Raw genomic sequence first — 21,380 nt, forward strand, 5'->3', positions numbered from 1 at the left:
AAGGTTATATATACCAAACAGAGAAAGGCTTGTACCCCTGGTACCTCGGGTCTTCCTTCCCAGGGTTGGTTCACCGTTAGCCTCCATGGTCACACGGGGGACAATGAGATTGAGGGTCTGTTCTTTGATCATCAATCAGTTACATTGCCCAAAGTTTCTCTGGGACCTAGACATCTAGATTCTTATCTCAGCACAACTACAAGTCACCTTGTCACTCTGAACCAAAGCTTCCTCTTGGTTGCTTCGATTTTTGTTTTGTTTTGTTTTCCATCTGTCTCTTAAATCCCCCTCCATTGTGATTCAGTGCAATCTGTGCCTCCTGGTGATGCTTTGGGAACAGTGATAGATAAGAACGCCCTTTGTGTCTTTGAAATAAAGATCCATGAGCCAGAGAAATTGGATTTTTGTGCTCGCTCCCTCTCCACACGGGAAGAATTTGAGCCCTCTTGTCAAGTGCTGGAGAAGATACTCTAATTAGCACCTCAGGTCAGAGAACACTGCAGAGGCCTCTCAACCCCTGAATGTGGTTAGTGAGCTCCAATGGGCTGGGACCCTCAGACACCATCTAGCCGCCTTCCTGAAGGGCTTATGGGAGTGCCTGTCACCACTCCCCACCAGAAAGAAGCCATAGACTAAGACTCCCAGATGTTGACCTTAGCATCCCATGTTTCTTGGGACACCACTGCTTCTTGGAACCCAGAGCATGTCCTGAACCATGGTAGAATGTATGTACTGTAGTGGGCAACGACCTGGATATTGTGTTTGGAAATGGTCCCGAGTTCCTTGCTCACACCTACCAGCTCCAACCGCAAGGCCTGGAGTTTTACCATTGTTCATTTGATATGTAGTGCAGTGATGCTCTTGAAGGCAGGATAGCAGACACACCATTTTATTCAGAGACCCTCCGCTCTATTCTCCATAAGCCCTCCCTCGCTCCTGAAACATTCCTAATTACTGCCCCATTTTCCCGATGCGAGATGTGTCCTGAGTGGTTCGCTGGAGGGTGAGAGCGATGCGGACTGAATTCAGGTCTGGCTTGTTTTCCTCATCCTGTTCTTTGACACTGTAGATACCTGTCACATATTAAGTCACATACTATATGGCTAATGACTTGTTTTGTGCCTCATCCCTATCTATTCTGTGCTTTTGGGATCAAAAGAAGGCCTCAAACGCGCAGGCTGTCTGAGCTGTATCCCCACTTCTTCTTTTGTGTCTTCACAATCAGGACTGTCTGAGGGTCACAAAAGACGCCCCAGATTCTTAGCAGTGAGGGATAGAAGTTCTCAATCGCCGGAGACAGATTCTGCATGACTTTTTTTTTAGTCTAAGGTATCTGGGTAGCATCTCCACATGTCATTCTCTGCCCTAACCCAGGCATGGGAACTTACCGCCTGCCTTGTTTCTCTCCCAGGTCCAGCGCGATCAACGTTGTGAAGATTTTAAGAGTGCTTCGTGTCCTCAGGCCCCTGAGGGCCATCAACAGGGCCAAGGGGCTAAAGGTGAACGAAGAGGGTCTGGGTGGGCAGCCATCAATGCAGTAAACATTAGCTATCCCTCTGCCTGGTGGAAGCTGAGGTGAGGGATGGGCTACAGGACGGAGAGATAAGCATCTACCGTGTTAGAGTCACTCTCTTAGGCAAAATATTTCAGCCGGTAACGCCCCACAAATGCAGAATGACTCCGGTGACGAGTCAGTCTTCCTATACCTGACTCTTGGTAAGATGAGCACTGAGGCCGGGGTTCCAGAAGCACTAATTTGCATCAAGGTGGCATAAGCAAAGAGTTTTACTGACTTGCTATAGACAGAAAGGGGCCAAGATGCTAGGACGTTGTTGGCCCTGTCTTGCCAGGGTCTAGAGTTTATATAGCACTGCATGTCTCCCAGCTGCTTCCTGGGAGGCATCTACAGGGCAGTTAAGGGGCTGACTCCAAAGAGTGGCCTTCCGTGCAATTCAATTTCCTTCATTTGTTCCTTAATCTGGTTTAGCAGACAAATGCCACAGAGCACACACAGTACATTTCCACTTAGGTAACGTTCACATAGGTAGGACTAAGGCAAAGGGGGAGCCATTTCTGACTTAACCAACATATTATTTGGTCTTCCAACCTCTTGTCAAGGAAACAAACAAATAAAGCAAAACAAACAAAGACCCACGAATTTTCCTGAAGGAGAATAAGAGGTAGTTTATCTTGGAGTTAAATATGAACGATCACAACCTGGGTATTCCAAATGCCATGGTTTTGTTGTCGTTTAATTATGTATTCATTTATTATTTTAGTTGGCTCATAATATAGTGGGTTTTCTTCCTGAATATGCATACTTCATTCTGATTATCTCCTGTCTCCTCACTTCTCCCCATCACACCTGCCCCCCTTCCTGTTTATCTTTTCCCCCAGTATTCCCTCTTCCCTTTTCCTATCTCGTGTGCTCTACTGTCCTCCAAAGCTCCTTCTTTGAAGCCTCTGTCTTCCCATCTCGTTGTCTCCTCTCCTGTTTCCTGGAGATTAGCCACATTTGCTCCCACCTAAATACACACACTTAATTAGAAGCTAAGGTGCAAATGAGAGAACTTGCAATTATTGTCCTTGTGTGTCTGGGTCACCTTGCATAATATAGTGTTCTCCAGTTCCATTCATTTTCCTACAAATTTCATTTATGAAAGAAAAAAACAAAACCTCCACTGTGTGCGTATACCACATTTTTATTATCCACTCATCTGCAAAGCCCCTGTCTTCACGTGCTACCAGTTGTTTTGTTTTGAAGTTTTTTACTTGTCTACAGTGTGTCTCAGCCCTATCTATCCCTACCCCTTTCCTTTGGGTCTTCCTCCCTGCTACTCACCATCCCCTATCAGCATCTCCCATCCCCCCCCAAACTTCTTGTCTTCTTCAATAACTCCCAAAATAAGGCTTCTTAGTGTTACTCATATGTACATGGGGCAAGGTATCTACTGGGGCGTTGACACTCTACTAATGGCCAGCCCCCACCCTTCAAAGAGAAATGACTATCCCTCAGAAGCCTTCAGTTGCCATTAGCTCCTTAGCAAGGGTCAGGGATCGGGAGCCCCTCCTCCTCCATGATGGAATTCATAACTCTTGATAAAACTAATGGGATCCATAAGACTTCTTCACTTGGTTAAACCACTCACTGTGTCTGATTCTCGCAACCTCCATGCCCGCATCTCCTTGTAAACCTTGAGCTCTCGGCATCCTCCATGACCCCATTACTTCGCATGCATTCTTCCCTACCATCTTATCGGGTTTGCTTTGGTTGTGAGGTCAAAGTTCCCATGTGACTTCTTCATGCACACTTCATTTTGTTTAACCTTTTCTGCTCCCCTTGGTTCCTGGCCCCATCACTGCTATCCCTACTTAACCATTTCTGTCCCCAGGATCTCCGCCCTCGACTTCCATCTCTCCTCCTATCATCTATCCCCTCTTCCTACGTGTGTTCCCCATGCACTAGCTGAGTGCTAGTTCCCAGACTTCCACATCTACTCCAGGATGAATACACAAGACACAAGAGCTAACAACCAACAAATAAGAAAAAGCAGTGTTTGTCCTTCTGAGTTGGGGTTACCTCATTTAATATAATACTTTCCAGATCCATCCATTTCTCTACAAATTTTATAATTTCATTTTCTCTACAGTATATGTCTATATCTCTCTTTAACAAAGATGTGTCTTAGTTGGGTTTCTGTTGCTGTGGTGAGCACCATGACCGAAGGCAACTTGAAAAAAGAATTTATTTCAGTTTTATTATGGGCTCATCATGAGGAGAAGTAGGGGTAGGAACCCAAGACAGGAACTGAAGCAGAAACCATGGAGGAGCACTGCCTACTGGCTTACTCTCCATGGCTTGCCCAACCTGCTTTCTTATTCAACTGAGGATCTGTTCAAGGGTGGGAGCACCTCCAGTGGGCTGGGCCCTTCCACATCAATCATTAATCAAGAAAAATATCCCATACACTTGCCCACAATAATCTAATAGAGGCATTTTCTCAACTGAGGTTCCTCTTCCCAGATAGCTCTAGTCTGTGTCAAATTGACAAACTACCAAAGACAGTTGGCCCCCGTGTTAATTTGACACACAAACATATCACTATTAAACCATAGTTTCCCTTCTTGTTTGTCCCCAGGATGCCATGTTAATATTAATATCATATTGTAAAACATAGTATAACCGTGTAAGTCCCAATGTTTTCAAAAGTTTTCAACACTAAAAAGTCCAAAGTCGGGGCTGGGGATTTAGCTCAGTGGTAGAGCGCTTACCTAGGAAGCGCAAGGCCCTGGGTTCGGTCCCCAGCTCCGAAAAAAAGAACAAAAAAAAAAAAAAAGTTCAAAGTCTCTTTTTTTTTTCTTTTCTTTTCTTTTTTTCGGAGCTGGGGACCAAACCCAGGGCCTAAATCCCCAACCCTCAAAGTCTCTTTTAAAACCCGATGATTCTTTAAAAGTTCCCACAGGGGATATACCACAAAGTTAAATACTTTCATATCCCAAAAGGGAAGAACCAAGGCACAGTAACAACTGAATGAAAGCAAAACTAAAATTAATCAGTGTATGGAGCTCAGAGCTTGACATCTGGGCCCCGCTCGGGATCTCCTGAGTTCCTAAGGCCTGGACAGCTTCACTTCCCCAGCCCATCTCACAGGCTTAGGCCGGTCCTTGGTAGTCAATCCATGGCATTGCTGTCTCCAACACTCTGGGGTCTCCACTGCAACAGAAGCTACACTTCCACCAATGGACTCTCTAGATCTCTCTAAGGACTCTAACCTGTCAATCCATGGTCAAACCTTAATTACTCTCCGTGAGCCTTTGTGGCTTCAAAACCAGGTCCACCTTTAGCTGCCAGCCTGAGAAGTAGTGTCAGCCCTCTTTGGACCACAGCTTCTGTGTGATGACCCTGAGAAAATACTCCCAGAAGATTCACCTGAGTGATGCTAATCCCTTCCTTTGTATTGGTTATTTTATTTATTTACATTTCAAATGTTATCTCCCTTCCCGGTTTCCCTTCCTCAAAACCCCAGTTCTCCACCCCCTTCTTCTATGAGGTTGCTCCCCCACCAATCAACCCACTCCCACCCCACAGCCTTAGCATTCCCCTATGCTGGGGCATCGAGCCTTCACAGGACCAAAGGCCTCCCCTCCCATCCATGCCATATATGGCCATTCTCTGCCACATATGCGGCTGGAGCCATGGGTCCCTCCATGTGTACTCTTTGGTTGGTGATTTAGTCCCTGGGAACTCTGGAGAGGTCTGATTGGTTGATATTGTTCTTCCTATGGGGTTGCAGACCCCTTTAGCTTCTTCAGTCCTTCCCCTAACTTCTCCATTGGGGTCTAGTGCTCTGTCTGATGGTTGGCTGCAAGCATCCTCATCTGTATCAGTAAGGCTGTGGCAGAGCCCCTCAGGAGACATCCAAATAAGGCTCCTGTCAGCAAGCACTTCTTGGCATCAGCAATAGTGACTGGGTTTGGTGGCTGCGTATGGGATGGATCCCCAGGTGGGCCTGATCTCTTCTTAATCACTGCTAATTTCTCAGCTCCAGATAAGCAGCACTGACTGTCCCACCCAAAAGAAGGTTGTACTTCATGGTGCTGGTCTCTTGTTAATCAGAGCTGAGTCTTCAGCTCCCTCAGTCCAGGTCACACATCCTTCATTCAGAATATCACTCAAACATCTGTGGTATCTATCAAGCCAGGCCTCCATTGTCTGCAGCTCTTCCAGCACTCCTTAAGCCCAGCTCTTATAACAGCCTAGTAAAGCTATGAGCACCCGACGGTTTTTCCAGCCACAAGTCCTTCTACAGTCATCCCCCAAACAGCATGCTCAGGTCTGTAACAGCAATAGTTCATGAACCTGGTATAAAATTTGGTCCTCAGTTCCTATCGCTGTGGAAAAACACTATGATTTTGTTAGTCAAAGTTCTCTAAAAGGACAGAAGTGGTAGGATTATATATATGGAACTTATTAGAGTGCCTTGTAGTCCAACAATAGGGGTCTCACAATGGGAAGGCCAAGGATTCTGTAGTTGCTCAGTCCAAGAGACTAGGTATCTCAGCAGTCCTGCTCTCCTGCTGGATTCCTAGGAATGTCCTAAAGGGATACTGGTTTCCATTCAACCTTGGAATCCCAAAGAAGTAGGGTCTATCACCAGCAAAGGAATGCCACAGAGAGATGAACTTGCAGAGAGAGAGAGAGAGAGAGAGAGAGAGAGAGAGAGAGAGAGAGAGAGAGAGAAAAAGTAAAAGGCTTCTTCTTTTCCCTGTCCTTTTATGTAGGCTGCCAGGAGAAGATGTGGCCCAGATTTAGACAGATCCAATCAAGAAAATCCTTCATAGGCATATCCAGTTACTTTGGTTTTAATTGGTTCCAGATATAGCTAAGTTGACAGTCAAGAATAGCTATCACGATGACCAAAATCAACTTGGAAAGGAAAGGGTTTATTTGCACTTACAGTTAGAGTTCATCATCAATGGAAGTCAAGGCAGTAGCCAGAGGCAGGAACTGAAGCAGATGCCATGGAGGAGTGCTGCTTACTGGCTTGCTTTTCATGGCTTGCTTAGCCTGCTTTCTTATACAACTCAGGACTAGCCATCTGCCTAAGGTGGCACTGTCCCCAGTGGGCTGAGCCGTCCCACATAAATCATTAATCCAACATTATAGGCAATCTGATGGAAGCTTCTTGTCAGTTAAGCTTCTCCTTTACAGGTAAGTCTAGCTTGGGTCAAGTTGGAACAAAAAGAAAGAAAACAGAACAAGATGGACAGCTCATTGATTTACTTAATTTTAATGGGACAACCAATACCTTTTAAATAAGGAGATAATTAATGAATGCTTTCCAAGAGTTATAAGTAGATGTTAGATTTCAAAGAGCCAGCGAGAATATCATAGACTAAGGAGGCAAAGACTTTAGCTATGTTAACAGCTAGTGAAACTCGCTTGCTTACCTACCGATCTAGAAGACTGAAGCTCATGGGCAGAGGGACGGAATATTGTACAATGGGTCAAACTTTAAAAGTAGGTTTAAATATTGTCAGCTACAATAGTTTTGTAATTGTTAAGCAATTTAACAGGTATGTCCCCAAATACAAATAATTTTTGCTTAAAAATTTTCTCCTACTATTGAGGTGGAAGCCATCCAGCTAAAGAAGGATTTACCCCATTGGTAAACACACAATCTCAGAATTTTAGCATCTGAATGACGTCTAATCACCAAGTTTCAAATGGTTTATTTGATAAAAGGATAAAATAACATATCCTTGTTCTCTGGGCCTTTTCTTCTTTAGCTATCCTCAGGTATCAGGTATCAGGGTACTGAATTTGACCCTAAGAAATTGTAATGACCTTTCATTATAACCTATTTAGCCATACTGATGTCATCTCTTTTTAGGTTTTAAGCTTTATAGCCATTTAACTGAAACTATTTTGATAATATTTTATTAATTCTTTGAAAATCTCATGCAATTTCTATACCTATTAATCCCTGGTCTCATTATTCCTCCCAATCCACCCCCACCTCCCTGCCCCAACTGCATGCTCTCTTCTTTTTTTTAACCCATTCAATCTAATTTATGTCGCCCAAATATTTTTTGGGCGTGAGATCATCCCCTGGACTATGGTTGATTGATAGGAGTCACACCCTTAAAGAAAATGGACTGTCTTCCCAACAGCTATCACTTGACAATAGTTCCTCAGCTAGAGATAGGTCTGTGTCCCAACCTCTCTCCACCATGCTGGAGATTCGATGGCTTGAGCCTATGCAGGTCCTGGGCATGTTGGTACAACTGCTGTGAGTTAATGTGTGCAACTGTCCTGTTTGTCCACAAAGCAGTTTCAGCGCAGCTCTGCACTGCCGCTCACTCTTAGAGTCGCTCTCCCCCTCTTCTAGGATCATCCCTGAGCCTTGGAACGGGGTGTGTTATAGGAACACTAATGAATCATGGGGTAGAGGATTATTTTGGTGGGGTAGGAACACACTGGCAGGATAGAAAGGGGATAACTAGCAACACCTTTTGAAAAAGTCCCATGGAGACCTATCACTATAGAAGGGTCCTCAAATATATAATATACACATATAAAATACTTTAAATGGAGTTACCCTATGACAGGGGTAGGAACAAGGCCCCTACTAGGCACCATGAGATAGCGAATATTGAGTCCAGTACCAGGAATGGGTTACCTCTTCTGAATTTGTTGGTTAGTGGGGTACCATGAACCCGTAAACATAACAGACTATGGCCATTATTCTTGACTATCCTCTAGAACTTGCTGGTAAGACCCTACTGTTGATGGCACTGCATGCATAAGTTCATAGATCATGGAGAAATCAAGCTGACCTGAAACCTGTGAGGTAAAATAATGGCTGTCCTGGCAGGACTATCTCGCTGGTGCAAATAGTGACACAAATGTCACTGGAATAACCAGGCAACCAAAAACAAAACAACCCTTCCCCTTTGGCCCCTACACAGATAGAAACACCATTAGTCTCTCAGCGTCAAGGTGTGTAATCCAACACCTCTGATTATTAGGTAAATCCTTTGGGAAAACACCAAGAGATCCCAACTTTTCAGCAACTTGTGGCTAAGAATGCCATCAGGTGACATCAAAGGCCTATGATAGAGATTTCCCCACTTTGCTGTACCCCACCCATGTCTTGTTTTCCACCACTGTCCTTGAAAACACAGGAAGTTGAAACACAAAATGTGACCAGTTCTGGAGACATCTTCCTCATCACACTTAAATTGTTTGTTAAGGATTTTTATTATTATTGTAATTCTTACTATATAAAATATAGATTATGTATAGTGTCTTATATAGTACATATACTTTTCTATAATATATAATATACTCATAATATTATATGTTGTATATATAATAAGTCTGGTTATAATAGGCATTTACAAACTGTCTCTGTTTAAAAAGCAATGGCTTGCTTTTTAAGTCTACATGGCAACTGAAAGGTAGAACCATTTTGTCTCTAATCCTCTTTATCAACTTTACTTTGGGTCATCTGTTACCTTTATAGTAAAGACTTTAATCATTTAACAAGTGCTTTATTTAAAGTATTTTCTCCTTTTTTTATTTTCTCCTTCTTTAAACCAGAAGATGCAGTAAGTTATGACTCCAATACAATACCAAAGAAATATATTTATGTTGTAATGGAGCATGTTAGGATCGTGTATAAATCTTAAGGTGCCATTATCTGCCTTTCAGTAGGGTAACTGGTTTCTAAAATGACAGGGATTTTTTTCTTATTTCCTAGTTTTCCTGTTGTATCTTATCTAGCCTTGGCTAGATACGGATCTTGAAAATGTGTTTTTTCAAGACACAGTAACAGTTAAAAATAATCTTTAAAATATTCCCATTTACATACATACATATAAACCATAAGACTAAGTGTATCCCAGAAATGGCACTTGATAACTTCTTGAAAGATTTATAAATGGAGTGGCCACAGATTTTGTCATTCAGCTCTTTTTTTAGGTTACAAAGTGACACATAAAGACAATTTTGTGAAAATAACTATCATGAGCAGACACAGCACAACCAAAATGTGCCTTTTAGTAGAAACCAGGAAGGAAAATTATATCTCCAAGATACAGAGTTTCACTTAGACATTGAGAAGGGCACAGGGAAGACAAAGGACAGTGAATTCTGTATTACTTAGGTTAAAGGAAGTAGGCCGGTCAATGTCCATAAGAAATGTTCAAATGAGAGAGGGCAGTTTTGTTTATTGAATTCTTCATATGACATTCCCAGGCTCGTGTAGAGAGAGCTCACCTGGGTAGAGAGAGCTCTACTTCAGATCAGAGGGAAGGGAAGCTAGATAGGAAGGTGAAAGGTCACAGGAAGAGGCCAGAGCAGGAGGTGAGACTGCTGGCAAGTAGAGAAAAACCATACTGCGCCATTAGTGGCCAAAAATGTTGGTCTGGGAGTGGATATAAGGTCTCAGGTGTGAGTCAGAAAATGCAGGTTTGGACTATCAGATATTAGGAGAAAAGGGAATTTGTCATCCTAGGGAAACTGAAAGTCTGGCTTCCTGTAGGTCTCTCAGATCAGAAATTCTGGCCGGGAAGGAAAGCTGCAGGCACAGATGTCAACATTTTAACCACATGTTCTGTATCCTCATGCTCCGGAGAGAAGAAAAGCCATCCCAAAGGGGAGTTTGTTGGGAAATCGGTTAAGCATTTTCCGTGGTAACACCTAGGATGTCTTAGCTGCCTTTCCTGTAGCTCCAGTAAAATACATACTCTGACAAAAGTAGATTGAGGGAGAAATGATTTACTTCAGTTCACGGTCCGAGGATCACAGTACATGACAGCAAAAAGTCAGCCAGCAGGCGCTTGGAGCAGCTGGTCACGTCGCACAGTAGGAAGTCAAAGATAGGAAAGCGTGGCTTCAGCCTGCCTTCTCTTCTCTATGCAGCCCAGGACCCAACCCCAGGAAACATTGCTCCCCAAATTTTAGTGTAGGCTTTCCCACCTCAATTAACCCAATCAGCGTAGCCTCTCACAGGCATGCCCAGAAGCTAAAACTAATCCCTCATAAGTGGTCCTGGAAGATGTCTCCAAGGGGGTCCAGATCCTCTCACGTGATAACTAACATTAACCATCACATTTAGGGAAGAAAAGTGGTGATGAGGCAAATGGGACACCTTCACCAGTCCTCCAAAGAGACAGTTAAATGAGGACCAAAGAAGGGGGGCCCTACTTCATCAGAGTCCTCTTGAAAGGAAGACTCCATCACTGAAGAGGTTCTTGAAGCTGCCTCTGACAAGCTGAAGGAGTGAGAAGACCCTGCACTGGGGCACACTAGGTTAAAGATGAAAAGGCACTGGACATCTGAAACACTGAACTCTTCCTCTCCTATCACCAGAGAATTCTTCCCCTGGAATGTCCCTTTCTAACTTACAGTATTCCTTAAGGAGGGTCACCAGCAGCCAGGCAGTCCACGGAGATCTGGTAGCATTGAGAGTACAGAGAAAGAGTAATGAGGGGAAATAGAAAAATAAATACAGGGGGTGGAGGAAGTCCTAAGAGATTCCCAGAAAAAGGAGAAAACAGCTCCTCACCCTTCCTGGCTATAGTTGGCTGGGTTTTTTTTTCCTTACTGCCTTCACAATCCACTAAAGAATAGCTTTAGTTACAGTCCATCCATTGCAAGTGGGAAGTACAGCCTTCCACATGGAGCAGAAAGAATTGCTGCTGGACTTCCAGAATCCCACACCCTGTAGGCCTTTGGATATCACTGAAGAGTTCCCCAACCATAGATCTTCAATTGTCTGTGGGATCAGCCAACTACTATAAGCTCCAGAGTTAAAAGGGATCAAGGAAATCAAAGAAGGGGTCCTTGTTTAGGCCACCACAATGTTAGGTGGAAATCACAGCCAAGATCACAGACTGCGAAGATTTCCACCATGATAGCATAAGCGAAGAATTTCATTCATTCTCTATAGACTGAGGAAGGCCACTAAGGAAGGCATTGGTGCTCTTTGCCAGGGGCTAGGATTTATGTAGGGATGGGTAAAGTTGGCAGCTGGTTCCTAGAAGGTGCTACATGGCAGTTACAGGGCTGGTTCCAAGGAGTGGACTTCAGAGCAATTAAATTCCCCTTATTGGTTCCTCACCTGGCTCAGCAGACATCACGGTCAAAATATCTCTATTTGCAGATGACATGATAGTGTACTTAAGTGACCCCAGTAATTCCACCAGAGAACTTCCAAACCTGATAAACAACTTCAGCAAAGTGCCTGGATATAAAATTAACTCAAAATCAGTAGCCTTCCTCTACTCAGAGGATAAACAGGCTGAGAAGGAAATTAGGGAAACAACACCCTTCACAATAGTCACAGATAATATAAAATTCCTTGGGGTGACTCTAACCAAGCAAGTGAAAGATCTGTAGGACAAGGACTTCAAGTCTCTGAAGAAAAGAAATCGAAGATCTCAGAAGATAGAAAGACCTCCCATGGTCATGGGTTGGCAGGATTAATAGAGTAAAAATGACCATCTTGCCAAAAGCAATCTACAGATTCAGTGGAATCCCCATCAAAATCCTAAGTCAATTCTTCACAGAATTAGAAAGAGCAATTTGGAAATTCATTTGGGATAACAGAATACACAGAGTACTCGTGCTCTTAGATAAGATGCAAAGGAAGGGTTATGGCAAGGGAGAAGCTATTTTGAGTTAATGTTGTTCTTACCCCCTGATAAGAGTGTGGAAGGGCTGATATCTGTCGTCACTCACGACAAGGACCCCTTTGCATCCCATGACTTCCATCAGTGTGGCTCCAGGGAGGTTTCCAGACCTCTGGGAGCTGATTTCTCCCTCTTGGAGCATATGATCTGCCTGTCCTGGGTCTGGCGGGGGCCAGGGACTGGTTCACAGATGCTTAGTCTGAAACCTTATCCCCTCTCTGTCCTCTCTCCCCACTGCAGCACGTCGTTCAGTGTGTGTTTGTGGCCATCCGGACCATTGGAAACATTGTAATTGTCACCACTCTGCTGCAGTTCATGTTCGCCTGCATTGGGGTCCAGCTCTTCAAGGTAAAGTCCTGCCTCCTTTCCATTCCCAGCATTCCCAAGGAAGGGAACCGATGGATCCAAGAAGGGAGATCAGTCTGAGTCAGGTGTGCAGAACAGGGTGAACTCTGACTACAACCTATTTGAACTTTCTAGACCAAGAAAGTAGAGGGACGTTATCTCTGCCTCTCCCAGCTAAAGACATCGGTGCTCTCTGCCGTGCTACGCTTCAGTTGCCTCCCCTTCTCCCAGATGACTTTCATCCCCTGGTCCCTATGTGTCAGACCTTGGCTTAAAGTCCACAGCAGCTGCTAACAACAGCACCGTGTCCACACTATACCATCCAGCCTGAGGCCTAATTGGTTTTTATTTCCTGCCTCCATCTCTTTAGTTCTTCTAGTCTCTTCCAGGAAGCACTCTTTCTCTGCCTCCCTCACCCCCACTGTATAAATGTCCACTGACTTCTCCCCATAAACTCTCTCCAGACCCAGTTCCTCTTCCTTCCTCCTCTCAAGACCCTCCCAGAGAGCAGGGCCTACCGACATCGGTGCTCCCTGCTTTTGGATCTGGCTACACTCTCAGCTCTGACTGGGAGTCATGTCCTCTGCCTCTGGACCCTGTTCATCTCGTACATGGTATCCTCAAAGCTCAAACTCAGGGCTGTGCAGCAGACATGCTCACTGACTGTCTTCTGCCGGATCCATCCTTGGGTGAATCTCTAATCACTTCATTCTTCTCTTCCAGGGAAAGCTCTATACCTGTTCAGATAGTTCCAAGCAGACGGAGGCAGAATGCAAGTGAGTTTATGCTAGCCGGCTCCCAGATCCAGGGCTGTTAACTCGGTGGGGGTGTGGGGAGGACTTGGTTAAAGGAGAGTGAAGACTGTCTTCGGGCCCATCCCATTACCTGACCTCATTTTTGTGAGATGTGACTTCATCTATTCCTCAACATTCTACTCACTGACTCTTCTGATGACTGGACAGCTTGGTGGCATTCCACCCAACATGCTAGGAATCACTGGTGGTGGAAGAGATACAGGACACCCCCATGATTACCTTTCTCTTCCTTTCTCAGGGGTAACTATATAACATACAAAGACGGAGAAGTTGACCACCCCATTATCCAGCCTCGAAGTTGGGAGAACAGCAAGTTCGATTTTGACAATGTTCTGGCAGCCATGATGGCCCTCTTTACCGTCTCCACCTTCGAGGGGTGGCCAGAGTGAGTATGAATACCAGGGCTCACAAGGTTGAGACATTGCCTATCCAAGTATTACCCAAGGTCTTGTTCATTTCCTGAATTCTTCCCAGAGGTCAGACTTGTCCCCAGGCAGTGAGGTTGTTTGGAGAACTGTAGAATACGATCACTGCAGAAACATAGACTTTTAGCTGGCCATAGTGGAACATGCCTTTAATTCCAGCCCTGAGGAAGCACAGGCAGGTAGATCCCTGAGACAGGTGGATCTCTGTCAGTTTGAGGCTAGCCTAGTGAGTTCCAGGCCACCGAAAGCTACAGAGTAAGATTCTATCTCAAAAACAAAAATATACCCTCAGAAAAGATTTTATTGGGGTGGAGGGTGCTGAATATTTCACCGAAGACCTTGTGTATGTGGTACCAGGGGTGTAACACTCAGTACGCATGCAGCATTTTAGAGACCCCAACCCAAAACGGATACCTTTAAACTCCTTTTCTCGAGCTCAACATGAGTTGCAAAACTGGGAGTCTACCATTGTATTTATGGCATCTCAGAGTCAAGCACAGAAGGAATTTCTCTGGTATGAACCTTTAGTCATCACAGAGTTCTGTGTGTAGCTGACAAGGATAAAGGTAGATGAGAGGTCTCTGTCAGATCAGACTGCATCACCACAGAGAAATGGTCTCTTGTCTACATTAACAGTATCAAGTAAGAAAGAGACAAAAGCCAGGGTCCAGTCCTCTGCAAATGTGATTCTTTCTCTACTGGACCAACTCAATGGTCTTCACACAGCATTGCTGGCAGAAGGCAGTTATCCGTACGGTGCTCTTTGTATCTTTGTTTAAATACCTGTGTCTCCATGTAGCAGGGCATGGATGGGGTTTGTCATTATATGGCCACTCATAAGTGATGCTCAGATAATAACCATATACTAGGGTGATTACAGAGAAGGGAAGGACATCATCCTGGTCCATGAAGAACAAGTTTAATTGATCCATAGCCTAGACTGAAATGTATGGCACACACACACACACACACACACACACACACACACACACACACACACACACAAGCCGCTCTAAACTACTGTGGATGGTGTGAATAATTGGGGTGATGCTCATTTTATTATATCTAAATGAATTTCTTTCTCAGATTTACTTTTTCCTGGGCCTCATCTCCTTTGGTCCATGCCAGTTTACAAAGCTGTTTCAATATTTAACAACATTTCTGTACCTGAAATTGGGGTCAGTGATGACTGTTACAGCTCAATAGCTCTTGATGGTTCCAAAGCACTGTGTATATATTACATCAGCTGCTCTGTACATTAGGAAAGTAGAGAACTATCATTTCCACTTGACATGTGGACTCAGTGCCAAAGGGAGTCAGTAGTTTGCCTGGATGGGACTTGAGCCCAGACCCTCTGGCCCCAGCCTGGAGCTGTTTCCTTTGATTTCAGGGACCCCTGGGAGCAGTGGTGCCATCATCTTATGGAGGTGACACTGCTTCTCCAGGTCACTCTGTGAGCCTATCTCCTCCTATAGGCTGCTGTACCGCTCCATTGACTCCCACACAGAAGACAAGGGTCCCATCTACAACTACCGTGTGGAGATCTCCATCTTCTTCATTATCTACATCATCATCATTGCCTTCTTCATGATGAACATCTTCGTGGGTTTCGTCATTGTCACCTTCCAGGAGCAGGGGGAGACTGAGTATAAGAACTGTGAGCTGGACAAGAACCAGGTAGCCTTCTGGGAAGGAGAGGAGGGAAGCAGGGCCCACATGAGGATGGGCAGGATGCGGTTGCTCAGGACCCACTCAGAAGAGTGGCTAGGGTCTTTGGGGGGACATGTGTGGATACCAAGGTCCTCTGTCCCACCATCCAACAGAATGGGGTGTTTGCTCCAAATTCCTACTGCAGAAATATGGATCTTTCATTTCTCAGGCCTGACAGACATTAAATCCTCAAAAATCCCACGTCTGGAAAATGTGTTCAACCATCAAATATTTGTTAAGGTTCCACTTAGCGAAACTTTATTTCAGGCAATGTGGAAGAAAGACATTTGTGTCTTACCTAGAAATTGGAACATTATACTATAACCAAGTGTTTTGGTACCATTGACGATAGAGAGAGAAACTAGGACAATGGGGGACAGAGAGCTAGTGGTGGGCAGGAGAACAGTTTTAGGAAGCCACTTAGATGACTTTTCAAGCAAAACAGAGATCCGAACAGGGACTTGAAGCAAGAGTCTTAAATGAGAGTGGCGTGGTGACACTGAGGACTGGAATATGTTCTCTTAACTTATGGGAACAGGCTAGCAACTCCCTAGGTGAGTGATGTGCTATTAGGATTGAACACAGTTGTTGAACCAAAGATTAGCTCCCACTGCACTCCCCATGGAAGCCGTGTAGAAACATGTCCTGAATAAAACCAACTCATAAGGACATAGCCCCGTATGTTCAGCCCCATGCATGTCTGGAAAGCCGGGCCCTTTGTGGGCTTTGATGCCTGCTACTTGGGTTTAGACTCAGTACTTGGGCTACAGTGTAGACTTAGTGTTGAAAGAAAGACAAGAAGGGAAGCCAACTGGAAAGTGTAGATGAGGCATGTTGAGAGCCCGGCCCAACATCAGTTAATTGTAAAGATGTAAAAGCAGGAGGCGAGGTTGGTAAGACTTAGGGATTAGGCATGGAGGCCAAGGGTCAAGCAGGCTGGAGTTGCTTTCTGCTTTCTGATTTGGGGATTTGGGTGTTGTGCACAAAAAATTGACTGACATTTTTTTGTTTTCCCAAGATTCTAGTTAGAGCAAGAATTCCTCTCCTGACAGTTCTGGGTCTTCTGATTTTGTAGGTACTAGACAATAAGGAAGAAGGATGCAAGATAGAAAGTGACAAATTAGACAAGAGCTAATCCATGGAGAATCTATGATGTGGGACATAACCAAGACTAGCTATGAGCCAACCAGATTTATCAGGCAGCAAACATTGGCTGCGCAGTGTTCCAGTCATTACCAATTAGAGAAAAGCAGATGAGCTCCTTATTTGCAGTCTAGATAGGATTTGATGGTAAGGGAAGCCAGAGAAATCAACAGTCTGCTTCACATTAATCTCACAGCTATGAGCCAGAGCCCCAGAACCCCTTCCCAGGCTGCAGTTGAACACATATCCGACTTTTGACTGTCACATGTCCTTCCTCATCCCATTCTCTCTCCACATACCTTTATTCTCCTCTGTTCCTTAGAGACAATGTGTGGAATATGCCCTCAAGGCCCGACCCTTGCGAAGGTACATCCCCAAGAACCAGCACCAGTACAAAGTGTGGTACGTGGTCAACTCCACCTACTTCGAGTATCTGATGTTCGTCCTCATCCTGCTCAACACCATCTGCCTGGCCATGCAGGTCAGTCCATGGTGGGGCTAACCTAGGGAAATGTAGTAAAAGAAGTTGCAAGGCCGGATCAGCTGTTCACTTGCCTGCAGCTGGCAAAGTAAGAAAGACAGAAGAATGGGAGATGTATCCCTTCTCGGAGAATTCACTCTGTAACCATATCCCTGGGGCCCTGAATTGATAACAGAGAATAGAGGAGGGACAGACCCAAGAGAGTAAATGTAGAGTGATCATCACAAGCATGGGGCATGGAATAGATTCAATACCTAACCCTACTACAGGGAAGTCAGGGTGTGCCAAGGCTTTCAAGCTCCAGAAACCCCCAGAAGCCATCATGGACTCGTCAGAAGCCCAGATCCCTCCCACCCCTGTTATCAGAAAGGGTAGGAAAGGCAAGTGCTTACCTTGTCTCCAGAGTCCACTTGGATTCCCCAGGATGGCTCAGGGAAGACCTCTGTAGAATGAGGGCATCTGAGTAGGTTGGACAGAAATGATAACGAGCCCAAGGACATCGAGCTCTTGTTGGCTCTCGTTCATGAGCTTCACCTTCCCTCTACTTAGCACTACGGCCAGAGCTGCCTCTTCAAAATCGCCATGAATATACTCAACATGCTCTTCACTGGCCTCTTCACGGTGGAGATGATCCTGAAGCTCATTGCCTTCAAACCCAAGGTAGGCCTCGGAGAGAAAGTTGTTTGATGGGATGGGGTGGGCATGTGTCCGCTGGACGAGGGAGGTAAAGGGAAGCCTTGCAGTAAAGGGCCATCCCGTCTCTAAAGAGTGCTCTAAAAGCTACAGTGGCCAAGAGGAGGACCAGGCCAACTCCTTAAAACATGAGCCTTACCTCATACTCTGGCCCGTGACTGAGACACACAAGAAGCAGATCCCTCCATGAGCTGAGCTGTGGTCTTTCTATGAGCTAAGCCCCAACCTTTTTCCTTCCATTTTCCACAACTGGCAAGCCAAACTTCTCCTAGCCCAGCCCCCCAGATCTAGGAAGACCCCTGATTTACCCCTCTCCCATTTCATTTGCCAGACAAGATGAGTGCTTGTAAGAAGTCCAGGCCATGCTATGTCTGCACAGAGCCCAGGGCTCTATGCCATGGGCCCCTCCACAGAGAGATTGCCATTGCTTCCTCTGTCCTCCAGCACGGGAAGAGCAGTCCCCTGCAGATTTTGCTGTATCACTTTTTGCGAGCAGCACCTCGTCAAAGAGAGGAGGCTGGCACTATCTGAATGAGGTGGAACTGACAAGGTTGACTGCCTGTCACCCTTCCTCACCAGTCCTGCCCACTGTCCTAGGTGATGTTGGAACCGGCTAGTAAAAGTGATGTGTTCTCTCCTTGACCTCCGTAGACCGGCCACAATCTCTGGTGTTCACTGGTTGGGACTGAGGGCTACTTCAGAGGGCAGCTGTAACACTGACTTGTAGGTACCCCTAACCCTTCCTGGAGAGTAGTGAAAGGTTGGAGGATCACACTTAGAGACTTAAACTATCAACCCATTTTCCAAGCTTCCTCTCCCCCTCCTTCACCAGCTTTACCAGATGCGACATAGAACAGCAGGTGGTAAAACGACAGGTCTCCAACTATATCCTGCTTGTTTGACTTGGCCCAGGATTAACTGGTTGTAAGATTCCTCCTTGGCTGTTAGCATCCCTAATGCAGGGAAGAAGGAAGTGACTTACCCACAATCTAAATACCCAAGTATTAGGAGAGGGAGCTGTTATGTTCTCTGTCACCTGGACCTGCTCACGAGGGTGCTTCTATGGAGAGGACTCTGCTGAGAACTTTTCAGAAAGAGTGGACACCTTCGAGGCACTTAAAGATACTGACTCACAAACGCTGTGTCGTCCTTGCAACCACAGGACACCTCGGGATCTTTCATACTTTTTGAAAACTCATGAGTCAATCTCACTTGGTATGGTGATGATAATTGTGTTTCCCTACTTCCAAAAAAGGAAATATGCCCTTTATCTTACTTCTCTCCAAGTTCAGACCATTAGGGCATAAATTGTGCCCTGGCCTGGAGAAGACCAAGTTGTTTGATTATCTTCTATGGGGCCCACAAGCATTGCCCCCACATGCTGCCCTAGTCCAGGTTCCATGCCTGAGCACAGAGAAGCATCACCTGTAGCATCCTGAGCCAGGCCAGGAGAGCAGAACCCCTGGGCTTCAGCCTCAGTTCTCAACCTCTAGGGGGCTGTCATCACGGTCACCATATTAGGCTTCAGTCATCCCGCAGTGGAGTCAGGTATGTTCCTGGTGAGGCAATCTCCAGAGCGTGCAGTGGGCTTTCTGAATCCATGTCTCTCTAGCATTCACAGTGCATCGAGTCACCTGCTCTGGGAAGCCCATGTGAAGGACATCTTCAGGACTTCAGCCTGAAATGCACACTTGATAGATCCTACAGATGACGGAGCAAGCCAGTTCTTAAGACATAATCAATTGGTTTCCTATTGTTTTCAATACCTGTCTTTCTGTCCTGAGAAGACAGGGTAAAATATGAGAGATTTTTTTTTTCCTGGGTACAGAAGTGAGCCGTCTCACACAGCTAGATAATGGCAAGGGGTTCTCTTCTATGAGTTCCTCAAAGGGAACCCCAACAATAGAGGAGTGAAGACTTGTGACCAGAGACCATTGATGGTTAACTGAGAAGAAGATGAAGGGGAGCCCATTGGCCTACACCCTCATTAACCGTATTCCTCACTGGTAAACAAGCTAGGAAATGTGCCCTTGAATTTTCAGGCCACGCGCCAAACAGAAATCCTCATAGCTCTGGTGGAAAACACCTATGCAGAGTTTGCCCAAGAACCATGGTGTGAATGGCTTCTAACAGACCTGAAAGTTTTTTACCTTCCCCAGTTGTGTGGCGTGAGTTCCCTGTGACAAAACGATCAACAAGAACAGAGAAGGCGGGTGTGTTAGTCACATACTGTCATAACTATGACGTGCCCGGAGCAACTACTAACAAGTAGTTGAGGCTTGCGTGTAGGATGCTCCAGTCAGTACACTACAGGGAGAGTGGCAGATGGTGGCCCGGTTGTGTATAGGGCGACACAGTTGCATCCATAACCAGGAATTAGAGCAACTGAGCAGGCTGGAATCCTATAGTTCTCAAAGAGCAGGCCTTCAGTGAGCTACTTCAACTAACCTTCTTTTTCCCTTCCCCTTCCCTTCCCTTCCCCTTCCCTTCCCTTCCCTTTCCCTTCCTTCCCTTCCCTTGCCCTTCCCTTCCCCTCCCCTTCCTTCCCTTCCGCTTCCCTTTTCCCCTTCCCTTCCCTTTCCCTTTCCCTTCCCTTCCCTCCCCTTCCTTCCCCTTCCTTTCCCCCCCTTCTCTTCCCTTCCCTTTTCCCTCCCCTTCCCTTCCCTCCCCCCCCTCCTCCCTTCCCCTTCCCCTTCCCTTTCCCCTCCTTCCCTCCTCCTTCCTTCCTTTTCACTAGGCTCCATTTTTTTCTCTTACCTTACATTCCCCTTCTCCCCCCTCTACCACCCCCTTCCCTTCCCTTCATTCCTCCTCCTCCCTCCCTCCCTCCTTCCTTTCGCTAGGCTCCATTTTCTGGAGATTCCACCCTCTAATAGCACCACTCTGGGGACCAAGCTTTTAACACATGGTCCTTTGATGGACACTTAACATCTCAAGCACAGCACCTGGCATTACTCATAGTTGGGAATATATCATCTGGAGGTGTCCCTGCTTTGATTTTCCTTGCCGTATCCTCTCTGTATCTGATTGGTTGATGGGTTGATCTATCGGCCCTGCTTCTTTCTTCCATTTTCTCTGCAGTGATGGACGCTAGTGAATCTTTCCTCATTCACATCCGTTTTCCTCACTGCTCTGTGTAAAATGAATTTACTCAAGAAAATCTCTGCCCCGAATCCAGCTGCCCATACTTTGTTCATACAAAAAAAAACTATAAAAAAATGAGATGTTAATATACACAAATTTAAGAGCCTCTCCCTCTCAGAACTGCTTGAAGAATGCAGGGGAGATCCAAAGAAAAGGGTAGGCAGCTTAAAACCTCACAGGGTGCCAAAGGAGTTCTGTCCTTAGATGTAGTGGAAATAGGCAAAAGAAACTTGCATGATATTTATGTCTGCATTAGTATGCAGGTGCAAGTTAGGGTAAAGGTTTGTTTGGAATGGTTAAAAGGTAATTAAATAGTTGTTTAATTAGATTATATTCCTATCATGACCTGAAATGTCAATAATTACAGAAAATTAAGATACTTTTTAAGATAAACATGGAAAAGAAGTCCAGCGTCTAAAAATA

The 21,380-nt window shown here is 45.3% G+C and overlaps 1 protein-coding gene across 3 annotated transcripts in view; it reads left to right on the plus strand.

Moving 5' to 3' along the window:
* Nucleotides 1-21,380, plus strand: part of Cacna1c (calcium voltage-gated channel subunit alpha1 C) — a 608,098-nt gene that overhangs the window by 534,814 nt on the left and 51,904 nt on the right. For all 3 annotated transcript variants that reach the window (XM_032905806.1, XM_032905803.1, XM_032905804.1), the window contains exons 23-29: nucleotides 1,412-1,499; nucleotides 12,442-12,549; nucleotides 13,270-13,322; nucleotides 13,600-13,746; nucleotides 15,262-15,463; nucleotides 16,962-17,120; nucleotides 17,670-17,780. In XM_032905806.1, the coding sequence (XP_032761697.1) occupies nucleotides 1,412-1,499; nucleotides 12,442-12,549; nucleotides 13,270-13,322; nucleotides 13,600-13,746; nucleotides 15,262-15,463; nucleotides 16,962-17,120; nucleotides 17,670-17,780 (868 nt within the window). The remainder of the gene's footprint in view (nucleotides 1-1,411; nucleotides 1,500-12,441; nucleotides 12,550-13,269; nucleotides 13,323-13,599; nucleotides 13,747-15,261; nucleotides 15,464-16,961; nucleotides 17,121-17,669; nucleotides 17,781-21,380) is intronic.

Source organism: Rattus rattus, chromosome 6, assembly GCF_011064425.1.
Source record: "Rattus rattus isolate New Zealand chromosome 6, Rrattus_CSIRO_v1, whole genome shotgun sequence".
Lineage (NCBI taxonomy): Eukaryota > Metazoa > Chordata > Mammalia > Rodentia > Muridae > Rattus > Rattus rattus.